We start from the raw sequence: 18,285 nt of genomic DNA, 5'->3' as shown, positions 1-18,285 counted from the left end.
TAAGTCTGGTCAGAGTGAGAATAGGAATGAAATCCACGAGGATACGTTAGTATGACCTCAGCATCAGTACCTGAGGCAGGTGAACAATGCACAGGACTGCATTGTTCTGATGAGTGGTAAGAGCTGTCGTTAGGAGGCTGTGCAGGGACCATCATCATGGGGTGGGGAATGGCTCTGTGAGGCCTGTGGTATGTTCGTGTGGTGTTTCTGCTCCTCACTGTGTTTGGAGGCTCATTGTTCCTTGAGAAGGTCATGGTGACAGAGATAAAGACGTGCGTATGCCTATCTTCAAAATGTCCCAACACACATGGCTGTGTGGCCTGGTACTGCAATTCCATCATTATGGGTGAAACGTGCCTTTGTGGAGATTATTGCAGGCCTTGGGTATGACTGAGAGTAACTGCTGCAGACGTCATTAAGATGCATGTGAGGAACACTATCTGTGCTGATTATGCTTAACCAATCACATCTTCTCATTTATTTGTGGTCCTAGTTTTTAATCGTTACCATAATTAAGCCTTTATCAGTGAGGTCATATGTGTGTGTTTATGTGAAGGAGGTGACCTGCTGTGATGTATTCTGGTCCCTTATGTTGACCATTATTTCATTGAATCTTATATTTCTGATTTGTGGTCAGATTTAATCAGCTGTGATTGTAATGGAGACAGAAACACACTGAAAATATTTATGATATATTATATCATATTAATTCAAAGATTTAAAATGTCATGTCATTATTAATAACACATTGCACACATATTTTACAATATACAGTTTGTCTCTTAGATTATCTGTATATTTTACAACATACATATTGTCTATTTTTTTTTATATATTATCAAGTTTTTAATGTATTGGAGAACATATGGATCATGTAACTGGAATTTATTTATTATATACAATTATATACTGGAAATGTGTGAACAGCTCTGTTAGTGGTGTTTACACACAGGGTTATTAATAGTAGATACATAATACATAATAGTAGGTACATAAGGTCTCTAGGTCACTCTTCAGTCAATGGAGCTTTGTATGATTGTACTGATGTATTGATACCCCAATATATTACAATATATAACTGTTACAAAAAGACTATAATTATAAAAAATATAAAATAAAAAATAAATAAATACATAAATCCAAATATATTTTTATATTGGGCAATATATACAGTACACAGTTCATAAAGTACAGTATATACATGTTGAATGAGGACTATAAAAAGTCTTAATTAAAAAATTCTATATTTCTATTTTAATTTCTTCTCTTTACACTTTTTGAGTTTGATCACTTCACCAAAACTACATGATGGATGGATAAATTTTTTTTTTAAATAAAATAAAAAGATTTGTATTTGACTTTTTCTATGAAGTTACTTTTTTAAAGAGATAAGCTTTGTTCTAACAGTGGTTTTTAAATCAACCAACATTACGTGAACAGAACACTTTTTGAGACCACGTTAAACTTCCAACCTGACGCCAGCACAACTTCAACACCTTGACATTTCAGGCAGAGAAATCTGACTCATGTAAGAGCACTGGCTGTGATCGTAGCAGAGCCGTGACTCAAGCTTAGTCTCTTCCTGCCTGGTTATAACAGTCCAGGGTCAGATCAATTGGAGGTGCTTACAAAACAGCTGGAGAGTCACTGACTGACGTTAACCCTGCAGCTCTCATAGCTGTCCATGTCCATGATACAAAAATGTGTAGAAGAAACACAGCTGCATTACTGAATAACCTGATCTCCACCTCTGCTGCATCTGGAGAAGGGGACTAATTCATTCAGCATATTAACTGACTAGTATTACCTAGCAAGAAAGGGTTCCAATAAATCTGCCACTTATTGAGTCCTAAATAAATGACTTTCACTGTTAGAGGTGGGAGGAGAGCTCAGGCCCCATGTTTTAGAATCTAGCACCCTCTAGTGCAAAAACTCCATCACACATAAAGGGGTCATATTAAGTTGTTTTGGCCTTCTTGAGGAAACGGGGATGATTGTACGGAACCAAACAGGACATGCCTACACTATTTTTTGTCTTTGTTTAGTCTTGATGATATTACTGCAGATTTGGATGTGCTGGAGACTGAGGTGGGGTGTAACACTGTATGTCTTGGCCACTCTAGCCCAGTGCTTGGTTTGCCCACTGATAAAACCCTACACACTCACAAAATGACTACGCTGGTTACTGTAGTAGGGTTGTAATCCGGGTTAGGAGTGTTACTTTAAAGTGTATTCCATCACAGATTATGGTAATTGTAATGTAAACCAGTGGATTACTATATTAAAGTAACATAATGTTGTGTGTCCAGATACTTTTGGATTGCTTGTCTTTTGAAAGTCACATAATCAAATACAGACAAAAGAAGAACTTCATAATTTCATATAAGTCAGTTCTGTGTGTCTACACTAGTGTTGCACTGATACCGATACAGGATTGGGATTGGTATCAGCGCAGATACTGACACTTACACACAATATCGGACTTTTGAACCCACTGATATGAAATAATTATGAAAAATATATTTAAAATAATATTAACAACAAATAATAATAATAATAATAATAATAATAATAACAACAACAACAACAACAACAATAATAATAATAATAATAATAATAAAGAAAGCAGTATTTTTTATATTGGGAAATATATACAGTATACAGTTCCTTATATATTACATCAGGACAGTTACTTTTGGATTGCTTGTCTTTTGAAAGTCACATAATCAAAAACAGACAAAAGAAAAACTTACAGACTTTTAAACCCACTGATATGAAACCAAACATTTAAACAACCAGTAAAAATCAGTCATTAACAGATTTTCCCATTAAACACACCTTTAATAAAACCTTCACGTTTGCAGCACTGTTTCCATGTGCAGTCGTTTAGTAGCTTTTTACACAGAGATGTGCACCTGAGTGTGAAATTGCTGCAGAAGCACTTTTAGTTTCCAAGCTAGTGTTTTTTAAACCTCTAAAAATGGGAATTTTAAACTCCAGTTAAAAGCCGTTTGGTGAGGCTTCTAATATCTAGTAAACCTAAATAAGTATTATGTCAAGTTCACTTAAAGGAATGAAACTAGTAGTTTATAGGGAGCATAAATTCATCATCTGAAAAAGTGGAAATACAACTAGCATTTGTAAAAGTTCACTTAGATGTAACCTGGTTGGGGCAGCAAGGTCGCATCACAATTAATGCTTGTGTCGCACAGCTCCAGTGGTCTGCCATTGTGGATTCAGTCCCCACTCTGGCCGCTGTCCATTTGGAGTGTCTGCTCCGTGTCTGCACAGGCCTCCACCGGTATCCCGGCTTCCTCTTACCCTCCAAAAATGCATATGGTAAGCGAGTTGACCTTGCTAAATTGCCCCTAGGGGTGAGTGCCCAAAGAAGAAGTGGATAAGAAGATGGATGGATGGATTTAAGTAGTTGTATATTAAAAGTTTATTATTTTTACACCTGTTGTACTTTTATCAAAGCCCTTACAACAATGGCAGTCAATTACTGACCTCACCACACTATCCATTTAACAACATTGGTAAAACACATGGAAGGTGAATTTGCTATGCTAAATTGGCCCCTAGGTGTGAATAGGTGTGTGTGGTACCCTGTGAGGGATCCCCCCCACCCACCCACCCCCACAGGGGGTATTTCAGTCTTGGGTCCAATAATTATGTGTAGGCTCCAAACCCACCTTGACCCTGACTAGGAAGAAGTAGATAGGTGAATAATATTAATTATTTTTGTTTATTATAATACAATATAATAATATATATGTTTAAAATCTATTTTATTTTATATCTATTATTTTAAAACAAAAGCAAAACCTAGGAGAGTTTGTATGGGAAGTTCAGGAAGGGTCAAATATGCCCTTCATCGTTCACAGAGACCATCGATGCAAATACTAAATACCCCATTTGTTACATTTTAATGATAAATGATCAATAATCCAGTCATTGGCATCTCTATATTAGGATGACCCCTTATAACCTTACAGTCAGCCCTTACAACAAAGGCAGTCATTTGTTGACCTCAGTACAGTGGTCATTTAACATGCACATGGTGGATGAACTGCCATGTTAAATAGCCCCTAGCTGTGAGTGGTGCCCTGTGATGGACTGGCACCCTGTCCAGGGGTAATTATCATCTGTATATTAGAATATTAGCCTTGGTATTACAAAGTATAGAACTGAAAAGAGAAAATAGCAATATCTGCCTTCAGTAATAAAAAATCAAAGCCCCCATAACAGTGGCAGTCATTACAGTAGCCACTTATGGAGCCCATAAGGAATCAAGACAGGAGAAAATATTCAGAGACATAATCCATTACTTCCATTTAATAAATCAGTCCCTCAATTTAATAAATCATTAAATTAAGTAAACATTAATATTACATTAATATTAAATGAAGTAAACAGACTGTTACTCAGACTGTGGTCAGACTGTGGTGTGGTTGGTGTGGTCACCAAGGGCAGTGGTGGCTCAGCGGTTAGAGTGCCGGAATATTGATAACAGGGTTGTGGGTTCGATTCCCGGGCAGCTCGGCAAGCTGCCACTGTTGGGCCCTTGAGCAAGGCCCTTTACCCTCTCTGCTCCCCAGGTGGGTGTGTGTGTGTGTGTACTCACTGCCCCTAACACATGTGTGCGTGTGAGTGTGTGTTCACTACCAGATGGGTTAAATGCGGAGGACACATTTCAGTGACAGTACAGTGACAAATACGTGCACCTTTAAATAACACCACCATACCTGCCAGTGAGCGATTCCCGGTCTGGGTGACTATGCTATGCTGCACTACACCAACTACACCAAGTCCTTGGGCAAGACTCCTAACACTACACTGGCCCTCCTCTGTAATACTGTAACCTTGTAAGTCGCTGTGGATAAGAGCGTCAGCTAAATGTACTAAAAACTCCAAGAAACTCCGTAACCATTTTATTATTCTCAGTATAATTATCTTAATATTATCCTTGATATTACTATTATTAATAATAGTAAAAGAAATAAGAAAAATGCACCGTTGGGGGCAGTGGTGGCTCAGTGGTTAGAGCGCCGGGATATCGATAACAGGGTTGTGGGTTCGATTCCTGGGCTCGGCAAGCTGCCACTGTCGGGCCCTTGAGCAAGGCCCTTTACCCTCTCTGCTCCCCGGGCGCTGGAGTTGGCTGCCCACCGCTCTGGGTGTGTGTGTGTACTCACTGCCCCTAACACATGTGTGTGTGTGAGTGTGTGTTCACTACCAGATGGGTTAAATGCGGAGGACACATTTCAGTGACAGTACAGTGACAAATACGTGCACCTTTAAATAACACCAGTGAGCGATTCCCGGTCTGGGTGACTATGCTATGCTGCACTACACCAATAAGAGTCCTTGGGCAAGACTCCTAACTCCACACTGGCCCACCTCTGTAATACTGTAACCTTGTAAGTCGCTCTGGATAAGAGCGTCAGCTAAATGTACTAAAATCTCCATAGCCATTTTATTATTCTCAGTATAATTATCTTAATATTATCCTTGATATTACTATTATTAATAATAGTAAAAGAAATGAGAAAAATGCACCGTCCATCGTCACGAGTGAGGTCGTTTTAAAAGAGTCTGACCTCACCTGAATGGCAGCGCTGCTGTTCCGCCCGTGTGTAGGAGGGGAGGAGGGGGAGGAGCAGGAGGAGCAGGGGGAGGAGCTGCTGCGCCCTCCCCGCGCTGGCTGGACACAAGACTGCAAACTGGATCCGCATCAAATTCGGCTTTTATTTGCAGATTTTTCTGCTTTTTCTGCTTTTTCACGAATCCTTTAATATGACACAGCCAAGAAACACAACCTCGCCATCTCGGAGAACACCGAAGAGCGGCCAGGACGGCGAGAAGTCCGCGTCTTAGTGGCTTTAATAGCAAGAAGCCTGAAATTGGAGCCGTTAGCCAGCCTGGTTTTGTCGCTATGTTACGGCGGCTAGCGCTATAGGCTAGCTAGTAGCTAGCTACAATAACAACACCCATAACACCAATAACAACAACTAACAGCGTGTTATTCAGCATTTGTATAGTGTATGTATCTTGGTCTTGCCTTATTTGTGTTTAGCTTGATAATTTAGGACCCCGAAACTTTTGGAAAGGAGGGGATGGTTTAGCTAGCTATAGCCAGCCAGCCAGCCAGCGTACTACATGCCGGCTAAGCAAACTAGCTAGCTAATGCAGGTAAATACAGGTATTTACTAACCCAGGTTCAGTTAAAATAGCTGGTATTGTGCAGGGAGTTGATTAAAAGACCTAAAGGATCAAGCTGGCCGGCTTGAGGAGTGAACACAGGACTTGCTGTGGCTCAGCTGGGCATTTATGCTAGATAGCTACATCCTGCTCATGTTGGTTGGGAGGCTTAACTGGTTACCAGTTGGTTGGTTAGATGGTCAGCTGTTAGTGGAAGCAGCTAGATTGTAAGAGGGATGAATAATTGAGGCCCTGCTTGGTTTTCAGTGGACTGGCTAAGATTTTCCTAAGCTCAGTGTGACATGAAGCAAACAGGGAGTTGGCTGTGTTAGATAGTTGGTCCTCTGTTGGCTGGGCTTGGCTTGGCTTGGCTGGGCTTTGGCCTCTCTACTTAAGACAGGACTTCATCTGTGCGGATATTGTCTTTCCAGTTGCCAAACCTTCCTTTGAGTTTAGAGGAAAATGGATTTTCTCTCCAGTTCAAGATGTTTGGGAGACACGGCCCAGTGAGGGGAAAATGCTGACCGCCTTCTCTCGGGGCTCTTTGCTGCTATGAATGCTGTCAGTGAAATGAGACAGGAATAAATATTGACAGCAGACTTTATTTCCAGGATTTGAAGAATTCTGGACGACTTGGACTTGTGGAGTGTCTAGCCTAGATGGTTTGACTAAGTATTTGTCCTCCAGACCTCAGTCCTAGTCCTCGGTGGAGATAGACGTGCTGTCTTTGTCCGCAAGTAAAAGCAAACAACATGGGTGAAACCAACTTGAACGACTCCAACGTGAAGGTGGCCGTCAGGGTCCGTCCCATGAACAGGAGAGGTGAGTTGTGAATGTCCTCCTCGTGGGGAAGTGCACCTTATATGCGTTAGAACCTCTGTTTCGGTTTCCAGGAGGGTTTTTATGCATTGAAGGTCAAGTTGGGTCTGTTAAACGAAATCTCTTCACCCCTCTAAATCTCTTCACCTGTTCAGAGAGTACTTGGACGAATAGCAGAGTACTATGGTCACCTTATTGACTTGTGCTTAGAGATGTCTTTGAATTAGTAGTCTATTCTGACTAGCAAAGCACTTTTGTAAGTCGCTCTGGATAAGAGCGTCTGCTAAATGCCTTAAATGTAATGTAAATCTAACCATCTAAATGCCATATAAACCGAGAAGTACTAGAAATGTCATCAGTGTAAATCTGGAGTGCTAGCAGGTATTTTGAGTGGACTGTGCTATTGACCTAACCCATTTCCAGCAGGTTAACATACTGTTTATTTAATTTACACATGTTTATTGTCTATTCTTTCTAGTCCAGAGCACCGCAAATGACATTATTGTAGTTTACTATCAGGCTCTGGTCTCCTTCAATAGCATGCAGAATACTGATAAATATCTGATAAAACTGTGAATAAAAAAAAAAAAAGCAATGTCACCGTGTCTCTATCACGATATACTTGATATATCGCTCAGCACTGTTCTTGGGGCTTAGTGCAACGTGGACTCTGCATTTGAAAGTGATGTCATCATGCAAAAATAGTGTTTACCTAGCAAAACCATGTCCTGTACCAGTGATTTGCCTGTAATCTCCGACTTTCTGACAGTGTTCTGGGACAGCCAACCAATACTTTACTTTAATGGGAAGTTTAGGTTTAGCAGATCTCAAAAATGTTCTGTATATTTTACAAGAATAGATAATAATGGTTTACCAAAAATGTCATTTTTACAATTTTCCAAATAGCCTAGATGTCACCAGTTAACAACGGGATGTTCGTTTTCTGTAGTGTTGTGCTGGAGTTATGAGGCTAATGCAAAAAAAAATCCCATTGCCTTTAAATTTCTTGTTAGCCACATTTTATGACCAGTGTGAAGCTAAAAAAACAAATTTTGGACAAAAAAAAAGGTGTTTTCATGTTTTTTTTGGGAAGATAATGAGTAAATTAGTGCCCAAAAGTACCCGAATTTTACTTATTATTTTACTATTTATTGATTAATCTTATTTAACAGACCTTTCCTTTTTATTAAACCCTGGCTAAGAGCTAGTGAATTAGTACCATGGCTTTCCCAGAATTCGGTCCGGGTTAAATATCTAAGCTTAACGTTGTTCCTTTTAGTGGAGGCATTGTTGGCATAGCGGAGGCACGTTTCACAGGGCCAGTTTTCAGCCCTCCAACAAGTGCTGATCTGTGATTGGACCTCCGAAGCTCCTCTGAAAGTAGAACTTGCCGCTGAATGAAAACGAAAGCTACTGAGGCAGAAAGGGTTTGAGTGTCCGATGTGATCACGTGGCAGATTTGAGTGTGAGATTTAGTCACAAGACTTGTCGGCCATGATTTGTGGGCCAGCCGTTTAACACAGTCCATTTAAATACATTGAAGCAGTCAGCTGTGTTGGTTTTAAAGATTAAAAGGAGTTGTTGGTACTGTTCGTGCTGTGGTTCGGACCTGGGCAGATATTTCATTCATCTTTAATGTATAATCTTTTATATGACACTTTTGACTGTTTGGCTTCCATAGTTTTGGCCTTCACTTTGGTCCCTGCCTTCACCCTCCCTCCATAGCTTGCTCCCTGCCTCTCCGTTCTCTCTCTCTCTCTCTCTGTGTGTGTGTGTGTGTGTTCTGGACAAAAGCAGGAAGAGAGTCTGAATGGACTATAATGGACTATTTGCTAACGTTGCATAACAGCGCATGTTCCCATGGCCATAGGAGTTTTGGCCCTTCGAAGAACAACTCTGCATTCACACCTTTGTCTGATCTGAACACCACTGTGCCAAACCATTTCCACCCACCATGGCAAGGAAGCATCTAACCTGTTAATAATTTCCTGATGCTCCACACGGAAAGTAAAGCGATGACATCATCTTTTTATCTATTGTCATACTGAAGTACAGGGCTGGTGCCGCTCATGACTAATAATAAGGTGCTGCTTGCAAGTCCACTGTCTTCAATCAGACACGGTTCAAATTAGATCGGATTTGTCATGCACATAGTCCTACATGGCACAACTAGCAGTGAAATGACTGTCTGGTCACACACATCAACAAGATCAAGATGTTGAAGAGGAAAAATACAGGAATTTAAAATAAATAAAATATATTAAATATATGCCGTGTTAATAAGATTATACTGATAATAATGTACACTTTACGGACAAAAGTTTTGGGACACCTCCTAGTGCATTGTTTCTTTCAGAATCTTAAAGTTTACCCTGCTTCTGTTGGAGTGACTGCCTCTTCTGTCCAGGGAAGGCTTTCTACTAGGTCCTGGAGCATTGCTGTGAGGATATGACTGCATTCAAGGAGTGTTAATGAGGTCAGGATGTTGGAGTATTGGATGGAGCATCATCCATCATTCCAGAGAACACTGTTCTTCCACTGCTTCACAGCTCAATGCTTGGGGGCTTTATACACCTCTAGCCCACTCCTGGCATTAGGGATGGTGCCAATAGGCGCTCCAGAGAGTCCTATTTTATTGGCAGTACTTCTCTGCAGAGACTAGACAAGCTGTGTGTGTGCTTTGAAAGGGTTGTCCACAAACATTTGGACATATAGTGTATGTATATAGGAATTCTGTTTAGTGACATTTTCTTTTAAAGGCTGTTTTCACACCATGTTAATTCTGTAAGCGATCACATGGCTACTGACCTTCAAGTGTAAATGCTACACACTAAGTAGTCGTACTGGTCTTTCCCTGCAGTATTCTCTCTTTACTTCACTCTTGTCCTTTTTAAAGGGAAATTCCACCAGTATTTCTACATTTCTGGGTTGTTAAGTTGTTGATGTACATGAAGTGATTCTGTGTTTAATGTGGATTGGTGTATAACCTACCCACTCAAATTCGTCTTACCTAGACCCGGATAGCTCAGTCGGTAGAGTGTTGGACTTTAAACCCGAGGGTTCGTGTCCCTCTTCGGGTTGAATGACAGGGTTGTAGGGTGATGCCCTGGTTCGTAGGCTGTAGAAGTCAGTAGCCAGCCACCACCTATTTTAGTTTGAACGGCAGGTGAAGGAAAGCGTCGGGTCCCCAGCTTCATTGCACTACCTAACAGATGCCTGTGCCGTCCAACATCACTTAAGAGCGATGAGGGTCGAGAACATCACCTACCCACCTGGAGAGAGCGCGGCCACTTGGGCATTTCAATGGGATTGTAACTCGCAACCCCCGGGCCATAGTGGCAGTGCATTAGACCGCTGAGTCACTCGGAGCCCACATACTGATTTATTAGTAAATAAAAGGACTGCTGTTGTGTTGTGGACATCACAACCTCCTGGTCCCTGTAAAGATTACAGGTTTGCACCAAGCATCTTTGAATTTCTTCATGGTTGCATTAAAACAGTACAATGTAAGAATTGGCTTTTCTTGCTCCTGTGCTCCCCCTACTGTTGAAGTGGAATTCATGCTTGAGCCAGCCCAAGGACACGCTTTACACGTGCATTTCTAGACAGTTGAGAGATACAGAATCATCCCTGAAAGGTAAAGAAACATGTGGACTGAGGTTGTTTAGTGATTTTACAGGATTTTACACAAATATTATTTGGATTAGGCAGCATTTCGCACTTTTTGTAAGCATTGTCCAACTCCCCAAAGTGCATGCCAAGCCTGGAGTAGCCACTATAGACCCTCTATTCTCCCGGTTACAGTCAGTGGATCTTCGCAAGGATTTTGAAGCTTTATGTTAAGTAAAATATGCTGCATATTGCTGTGTTAAGCAGAAAATGTAAAAAAATATGGATTATAAAAATATGATGCATTTCCTCTTTAACACATTAAGGCAAGTATAAAATTATACGCCAGATTTTCAGGCCAGCTGTTAGCTGCACCCTTTGCTCCGGCTGTTCCTCCTTCATCCACCAGTGCAGGGAGGAAGCCTGTGTTTCCTCTTAAAGCATATGGTGGTCAAAGGCACTTTGGTTTCATGGTGTATCCTCTCCAAGGATTTCTGAGTCAGCTATATATCCTTTTAGTTCTCTCTGGTTTCCAGCAGCGGAGCTAAAACATTGAATGTGTTTGTTAAGTTACGTTTATTTTCCATCCACTGTTCAGAATTATGGCCTGTTTTAAATGTGTGGCACTGAAGCTTTCCTTCCATTTGCTTCGGTGAAGTTTTGGCTGAGTTTAATGTGTTGCGTAAAGATGGTGTTAAGGTCTATGAATGCTTCCTGACAAGTTAGTGATGGAAGAAAATGTAATATGTCTGTTTTTGGTGTGTGGGTTTTTTTTTGTTTTTTTTTGTTTTTTGTATTTTCACGTAATCGTTAAACACCACCTCTCTTTTGATTGTTTATCAGAATGTCATGACAATTGGTACCAATCGAATAGTTCAAAATTGCTTTGAAAAAAGAGAAAAAAAAAAACTATTTTAGCTTTTATTGAAGATTAACTTCATTTGTTTAATCAATTTTCTGTGCCAGTACTATTTTAGGTAATGTTTGAGATGCAAGGTACATGGACATGCTGCATTCAAGGCCATAAATTCATCACAATATCATCAAAACGGTATAGAAATTATATATAATTAGTGTATGTTTATAAGAATGATGTGACTTATGATGTTAAATTATGAAAACATAGTTGTCACACTATGTTAATTTTCTCACAAATTAGTGTTATACCAGTGGCGTCTCCCAGTAGTCTCTCATTCATAAAATATTGTCGATAGAATCAGATATTAACCTTAGAAATAACCCAAAATGTGTCTGATAAATAAGTATTCGTTTCCTGATGACTCCAAAATAAAGCATTAATCACCATTAGGGTGGATATGGGATGTCCCCATATTTAGCCCCGGCAGTACAGCTGGAGAACATAATGATTAATGCTTTTGTTTATAAGATTCCCAAATGGCAATGATGGCTACCATGTGCAGATAGGCAGACTAAACAGATTTTTGTAATTAATTAAGATGGATATCTCTCTGCTAAGCTCTGAAACCGCCGTGTTAAACGTGTTGCCCTGACATGCTTTTCAGCGAGTCATCTGAGGACACTTGAGTTGTGCTCTGTTTACTGTGCCGTTGGTATTTCAGGTATGTTCAGGCAAGGTCGATGTAGTGGTTGACTTTTATGTTTTTCCTCGTTTAGACCTTAAAAAAAGCAGCATTCATACACTATATGTACAAAAGTACAGAAGTATTGGGTCTGGCATTGGGCATGGTGACAATAGGTTTGTGTTTATCTGCTCCAGAGAGTCCTATCCTATTGGCGGTATTTCTCAAGCAGGGACTAGAAATGCTATGTATGCGTTCATTAGAAGGGGTGTCCACAAACATTTGGACATATCGTGTAGAGCGTCTGCAGGTCTCAAAGGCATTTCATAACCATACAGACCAAGCGGCAAAATGAGGCAAATTACAATTCCGTTTTTAGGAAATGCATGTTGTGCATGCAGTCCAGCACACTGCATTAATGTCCTTTCTCTCTGCATCTTTCACCCACAACAGAAAAGGAACTGAACACAAAATGTGTCATAGACATGGAGGGGAACCAAACATTCCTGCACCCAGCGAGCGGAAACCTGGGGAAAGCAGATTCAAGGTAAGCTCACTTCAGAACGCCTCAGTTTGCTTTAAGGGGTGTTCCAGGTCAAGCCACTGCGGATTCATTCAGCGTTCATCTCCTTTTCAGACAATTTCATTATCTTTTCATTTATCTGTGTTGAGAGTAGAGCTGGGCAATATGTCAATATTTTATTGTATCATGGTTCAGCAGTTGTAGCCGGTGTAGCCACCGTAGACTGCATCCTGCTGGTGTTATATTGTGGTATGGTATGATGAGGTACTCTGAAGGCTCAGTGGTTAGAGTGCTGGGTTATTGATCACAGACTTGTAGGTTCTCACATGTGTCTGACGAGTTTTCAGCAGGGCCCTTAACCTGTCTGGTGCAGGGGGTGCCGTGGTATGGCTGACCCTGCTCTTTCTCCTCCTCTTCCTCTTCTTCTTCCTTGTTTCTTCTGCTTCATCTTTTCTTTTTCGTCTTCCTCTTCCGTCTTTTTCGTCTTCCTCTTCCGTCTTTTTCGTCTTCCTCTTCCGTCTTTTTCGTCTTCCTCTTCCGTCTTTTTCGTCTTCCTCTTCCGTCTTTTTCGTCTTCCTCTTCCGTCTTTTTCGTCTTCCTCTTCTGTTTTTTTCGTCTTTCTCTTCTGTTTTTTTCGTCTTCCTCTTCCGTCTTTTTCGTCTTCCTCTTCTTCTTCCTTGTTTCTCCTGCTTCATCTTTTCTTTTTCGTCTTTCTCTTCCGTCTTTTTCGTCTTCCTCTTCCGTCTTTTTCGTCTTCCTCTTCCGTCTTTTTCGTCTTTCTCTTCCGTCTTTTTCGTCTTCCTCTTCCGTCTTTTTCGTCTTTCTCTTCCGTCTTTTTCGTCTTCCTCTTCTGTTTTTTTCGTCTTCCTCTTCCGTCTTTTTCGTCTTTCTCTTCTGTTTTTTTCGTCTTTCTCTTCTGTTTTTTTCGTCTTCCTCTTCTGTTTTTTTCGTCTTCCTCTTCTGTTTTTTTCGTCTTTCTCTTCTGTTTTTTTCGTCTTCCTCTTCCGTCTTTTTCGTCTTCCTCTTCCGTCTTTTTCGTCTTCCTCTGTCTTACGTCTTTTTCTTGGTCTTTTGTTTTATGACATCTTACGTCTGTCTCTCCTGTCTTTTTTGCCTTCCTCGTTGTCCTCCTCGTCGACCTACATCTTCCTCTCTTCCTCTTCTTTGTCTTTCTTCTTCCCTCTTCGTCTCCTGTCTTTTTTGTCTTCTGTCTTGTCTTTTTCGTCTTCCTCTTCTCTTTTTTGTCTTATTTTTCGTCCTTCTCTTCTTCTTCCTTCCTCTTTTTCGCCTTCCTCATTGTCCTCCTCGTCAACTTGCGTCTTCCTCTCTAACGTCTTCTTTGTCTTTCTTCTTCCCTCTTCGTCTTCTGTCTTTTTCGTCTTCCTCTTCCGTCTTACATCTTCTTTTTTGTCCTTTTCCCCTTATTCTTCATCCTCCTCTTCTTCCTTCTCTTCTTGGATTGCTTGCTCTTTATCATAATCATATTAATTGTTGGTCCTGAAACAGAAGATCGTGGCATCATGCGAAGGTTGGAGTCACTTTGGAATCGTAGGATATTCTGAGGAAAGTGATGCTGGATGTTGGTATCTGATGTTGAGAGATTTGCATGTTTGAGAAGCGCACAGTCGTGTGACCGTCACTGTGTGTTTTTTCACCAGTGAGTGTAAATAGCGAAGACGGTGTGCTGGGGGCGGGGTAGCAGCAGCGCAGACATGCAGCCCTCCGTCCTGCCGTGTGTCAGGACATAACTCTTCCCTGTCTGACTTCCTCTCTTTTTCTTTACCCTCCATCGCTATGGCAACTCGGAAGGAGGTTAACCCCAGGTCATCCACAGCTGAAGAAGGCTTTTCTGTGGAAGAGAGGAATATACAAGTTAGCTTTAGCATCTGTCGACCATAAACATTTTTTCTGACTTTTATGGGCGTAGACAAGGGAGCGCAATTATTCCTCACGCGCTCCCTTTCTCTCTCTGTTGCACACAGACAAAGGCCGAGGTGGAACAGGTTGAAACTTGGAAGTGAATGGTCGAGCCGCCTGCTGCCTTCACACAAGAGACAGTTTAATTGCAGCCGAGTTCATGAGTTCTGCGTTGCTGAACTGCTGGCCCCGTGAACGCCCCCCTGCAGCCCAGATGCTTCGAATGGCACAGTTCACATGGGCAGAACAGCACCGCTTCTGTCCTGCCCACTGACTCGTAGTAATTGTTAACCTACGTGTTAGACAGCGTAAGACGCGCCTGATCAAACAAGCCACGGCATATATTTTAATGTGGCAGCGAATCCATTCTTGCCATCCTTTGTGTGAGCATACTCTTCTCAGCATGGCCTCAGGCAGCTGATGCTAATGACTCATATGGGTCTCAGTGCCTGTCAATTTTACTGTTAAAGGAATAGGGTCCACTACACATACACTCTTAAAAAAATAAGGGTTCTTAAATGATTCTTTGAGTGATGCCATAGAGCAATCCCTTTTGGTCTCATGTTTGCAATCGAGATTTGTGTAAAAGGTTCTGTTATAACCTTTTAATTATAACATCCCTGATATAAACACAGTTCTTTACAGAAGCAAAGGAGGTTCTTCTGTAGCATCACTCAAAGAACCACTTGATAAGAGGGTTATTATGCATGCGGTCGACATGTGAGTGGATGTCCACGTCGTTACGGCTGCACTTTCTCTCTTATTTCGAGGTTAGTTTTTTTTGTTAATGGAATGATCAAATCTTAAAAACAGCAAATAATCAAAATAGATTTTACCTCTATTAAATAAATAAAATAATTTCAATATTCTGAAATACATAGAAGTGAGGATCTTTCATTAAGAGCTATACACCAGTCCGCCTTTACATGAAAACCACCTGCCTACTATTGTGAGAGCCCCCCCCCCCCTTGTGCCGCCAAACCAGCTCTGACCCATTGAGGCATGGACTCTACCACACATAGCCAGTGTTGGCTTTTACACAGTTTGTGCTTCAGTAGCTCTTCTGTGGAATAAGACTAGACAGGCTAACTAACCTCCACCGGCTCTCCACTTGTCCTTCCCTGGAGCACTTCTGGTAGATACTGACCACTGCATACTGGGAACATGCCTCAAGACCTGCCAGATGTTTCGGAGGTGGTCCGACCCAGTGGTCTAGCTAACACGGCGTCTTCAGTCATCAGCCATTTGGCCCCGGTCAAAGTGGCCAAGATATTTACTCTGCATTTAACACTTTCAAGAACTTGACTGTTCATTTGCTACCTAATTTAGCGACCCCTTGCCAGGCGCAAAGCAGTCGTCAGTGGTTTTAATGTTATGGCTGATTGGTGTATACAACATTTATGTTGGTGCATTACTCTTTCTTGCAAATGCATCTCTATTGCAAACCATTTGCAAGACTTTTATCTTTGATAGTAGAGAAGAAGCAGAATATGCCTTATCCTTAATCACGCTGGTTCATTAAGCTGGTGCTCTTTAATCAGTGACGTGTTTTAAATTGAGTAATCATGACACCTCTATTCTTTCCCCCAGAAGTGTCAGACTGGCTTCCTTCCCGGGCCGTTGCTCCGCAGAGAGAATCTGCCACATTAAACACACCTGATTCATCTAATCATCTAATTAACATGGCCTTCATGAGCTGAATTGGAAGTGTGTGAAAAAGCTCTGCAGAGCTGTGACCCTGAACGAACCCCTGCCTTACCCCTTAGACACATCTTGTACTCCTTTTGAACCCGTGACGTAATTCCTCAGAGGGGATCTGATCAAGTTGTTGATTGACGTTTTGTCCTGTACGGTTTCTCAGTGTTGTTATTTTTAAATATAGTGTGAGACCATAAAGTCCTTACTGTTGGGATAAGACGTGAGTCAGTGTGACTGTTTGGAAGCTGAAGGCTAGGAGCTGCGCCACCTATGCTCTGTTGATAGTAAGCCATGTTGTTGGCTAAAGGTGAGATGATGCACGTGTTTAAACTCACTTTGTTGTTTCATCAAGCAGTATAGAAGATTTGACTTACACTTATACAGGTGCTGTAAATGTGTGTCACCTAATTACAATGTTAATATCCTTACTCATAACATGAGGGCATGATTATAATGAACTGGATTAATGCTTGGGTCACTTAGGATCCTATTGAACTAAAAGTAGAAACCTATTGGGGTCATTTTGTCCTTTAGAAGCACATCATTTTACAGATATAGGATTTCAATGGCAGGATTTATGAGTTATGAGTAAATATCACATGTTTGCTGTTGTCACAGACTTATTTGTTGGAGGTGTGACCCATTGAGACATGCCCAGCAGTCTGAGTTAGTGCCAGCTGAACTTACTAATCTGTCAGCAGCAACAGTGCCTGCGGTATCTGTGTCCTGATTTGCAGGTCATTTGTTTTTAAGCTTTTAAGCATAATCCTAATGGCCAAGTTGGCAGCGTGGTGGCAAAAAACAAAGGTTGTAAACTATTTATTGTATAAAATACTGATGTTAAGCACATTTCTAAGCTTCCCTCATTTGTAACATCAAGACTAAGCATAACGGGGTCAGCAGTTGTCATAATTTCACGTATGGCCGATCACAAAAAGGTGTAGCACAATGTTGTATTTTTACTTGTTGTTCCCATTCGTTCTTAATGTGTGTGATGGTGCAGGGTTAAAAGACCGCTGTTTGCCTGAGAAATGCCAAAGAGGGCAGTGAGGTGTTTGTGGGTGGGACACAGGAAGGCAGTGAGACAGGCCTGACGCACCTCACTCTCAGTTGTAATGAGCTCAAGGAACCGGATGCCACGGTGCACTTTGCCCCACTGACATCAGGGCTACGGCTGTGCCATCTAGAGTTACTTAGCCCTTTCTGTCTTTCTTATAGGATTGGGCGATCCGTGAATCTAAGAAAAAGAAAATGACTTGCAGAATTATTGCGGTATTATTGTGAAGCGTCTCTGTATGTCAATTAAAGTCACTCCTACCAAAGACAAAGACGATCACATTCACCATTTGTGTTGGACACATATGGAATTTGGCCTCCGTTTGCCCGACGAGGTGGGCGGCCTACGCTTCGGCACCCGGGGAGCAGAGAGTGTATTACGAGACATTGGCAGTATTACGAGAGCTCCCATTCGTATTTTTAACCAGTGGCTGATCATCTCATTTGTGCCATCTCTGCTGTAACCCAGTGCTCTTACCACTGAGCTGCCACCGGTGCTGCCGCTGCGTTGGTTAGTGCTGGATTGTATTAGTGCGAATAGTATTGATTTAAGGAGGAAGAAAGCTGAATGTGATGTGTTTAGTATAAACACCTCTGTAACCAACAATGAAAACATCGAGTTAAAATGAAGGGAGCGCAGCCTCGAGCAGGGCGAGGAGAAACGAGGAGAGGCGGTTTACTGAGGAGGTCAATTATGTGGCCATCATTAACCATTTTAAAAAACGAACCACTGTTACCAAATAACCTGTAAAATCTGCATACTAGGTCAGTCTGTTAGTCTGTTGAGTCAATCTGCTTCTTATTGGAATTTTCCATTCCGCCTTAAATGAAGCAGCAGTTACACAAATGCAGTTGCTCAGGCTTTTTGGGTGAGATGGGAGCTATAGCCAAGTAGCCAAGTAGGCTGAGTTACAGCTGTTA

The 18,285-nt window shown here is 41.4% G+C and overlaps 1 protein-coding gene across 3 annotated transcripts in view; it reads left to right on the top strand.

Moving 5' to 3' along the window:
- The first annotated feature begins 5,714 nt into the window (after positions 1–5,714).
- The window catches only part of kif13ba (kinesin family member 13Ba), a 53,047-nt gene continuing 40,476 nt past the window's right edge, over positions 5,715–18,285 (top strand). For all 3 annotated transcript variants that reach the window (XM_072689045.1, XM_072689047.1, XM_072689044.1), the window contains exons 1-2: positions 5,715–7,023; positions 12,624–12,717. In XM_072689045.1, coding sequence (XP_072545146.1) covers positions 6,954–7,023; positions 12,624–12,717 — 164 coding nt within the window. In that variant the 5' untranslated portion in view covers positions 5,715–6,953. The remainder of the gene's footprint in view (positions 7,024–12,623; positions 12,718–18,285) is intronic.

This window comes from Salminus brasiliensis, chromosome 10 (genome assembly GCF_030463535.1).
Source record: "Salminus brasiliensis chromosome 10, fSalBra1.hap2, whole genome shotgun sequence".
Classification (NCBI taxonomy): Eukaryota; Metazoa; Chordata; class Actinopteri; order Characiformes; family Bryconidae; genus Salminus; species Salminus brasiliensis.
The sequence above is the reverse complement of the archived record's forward strand: the minus strand, read 5'-3'. Positions and strand labels throughout refer to the sequence as shown.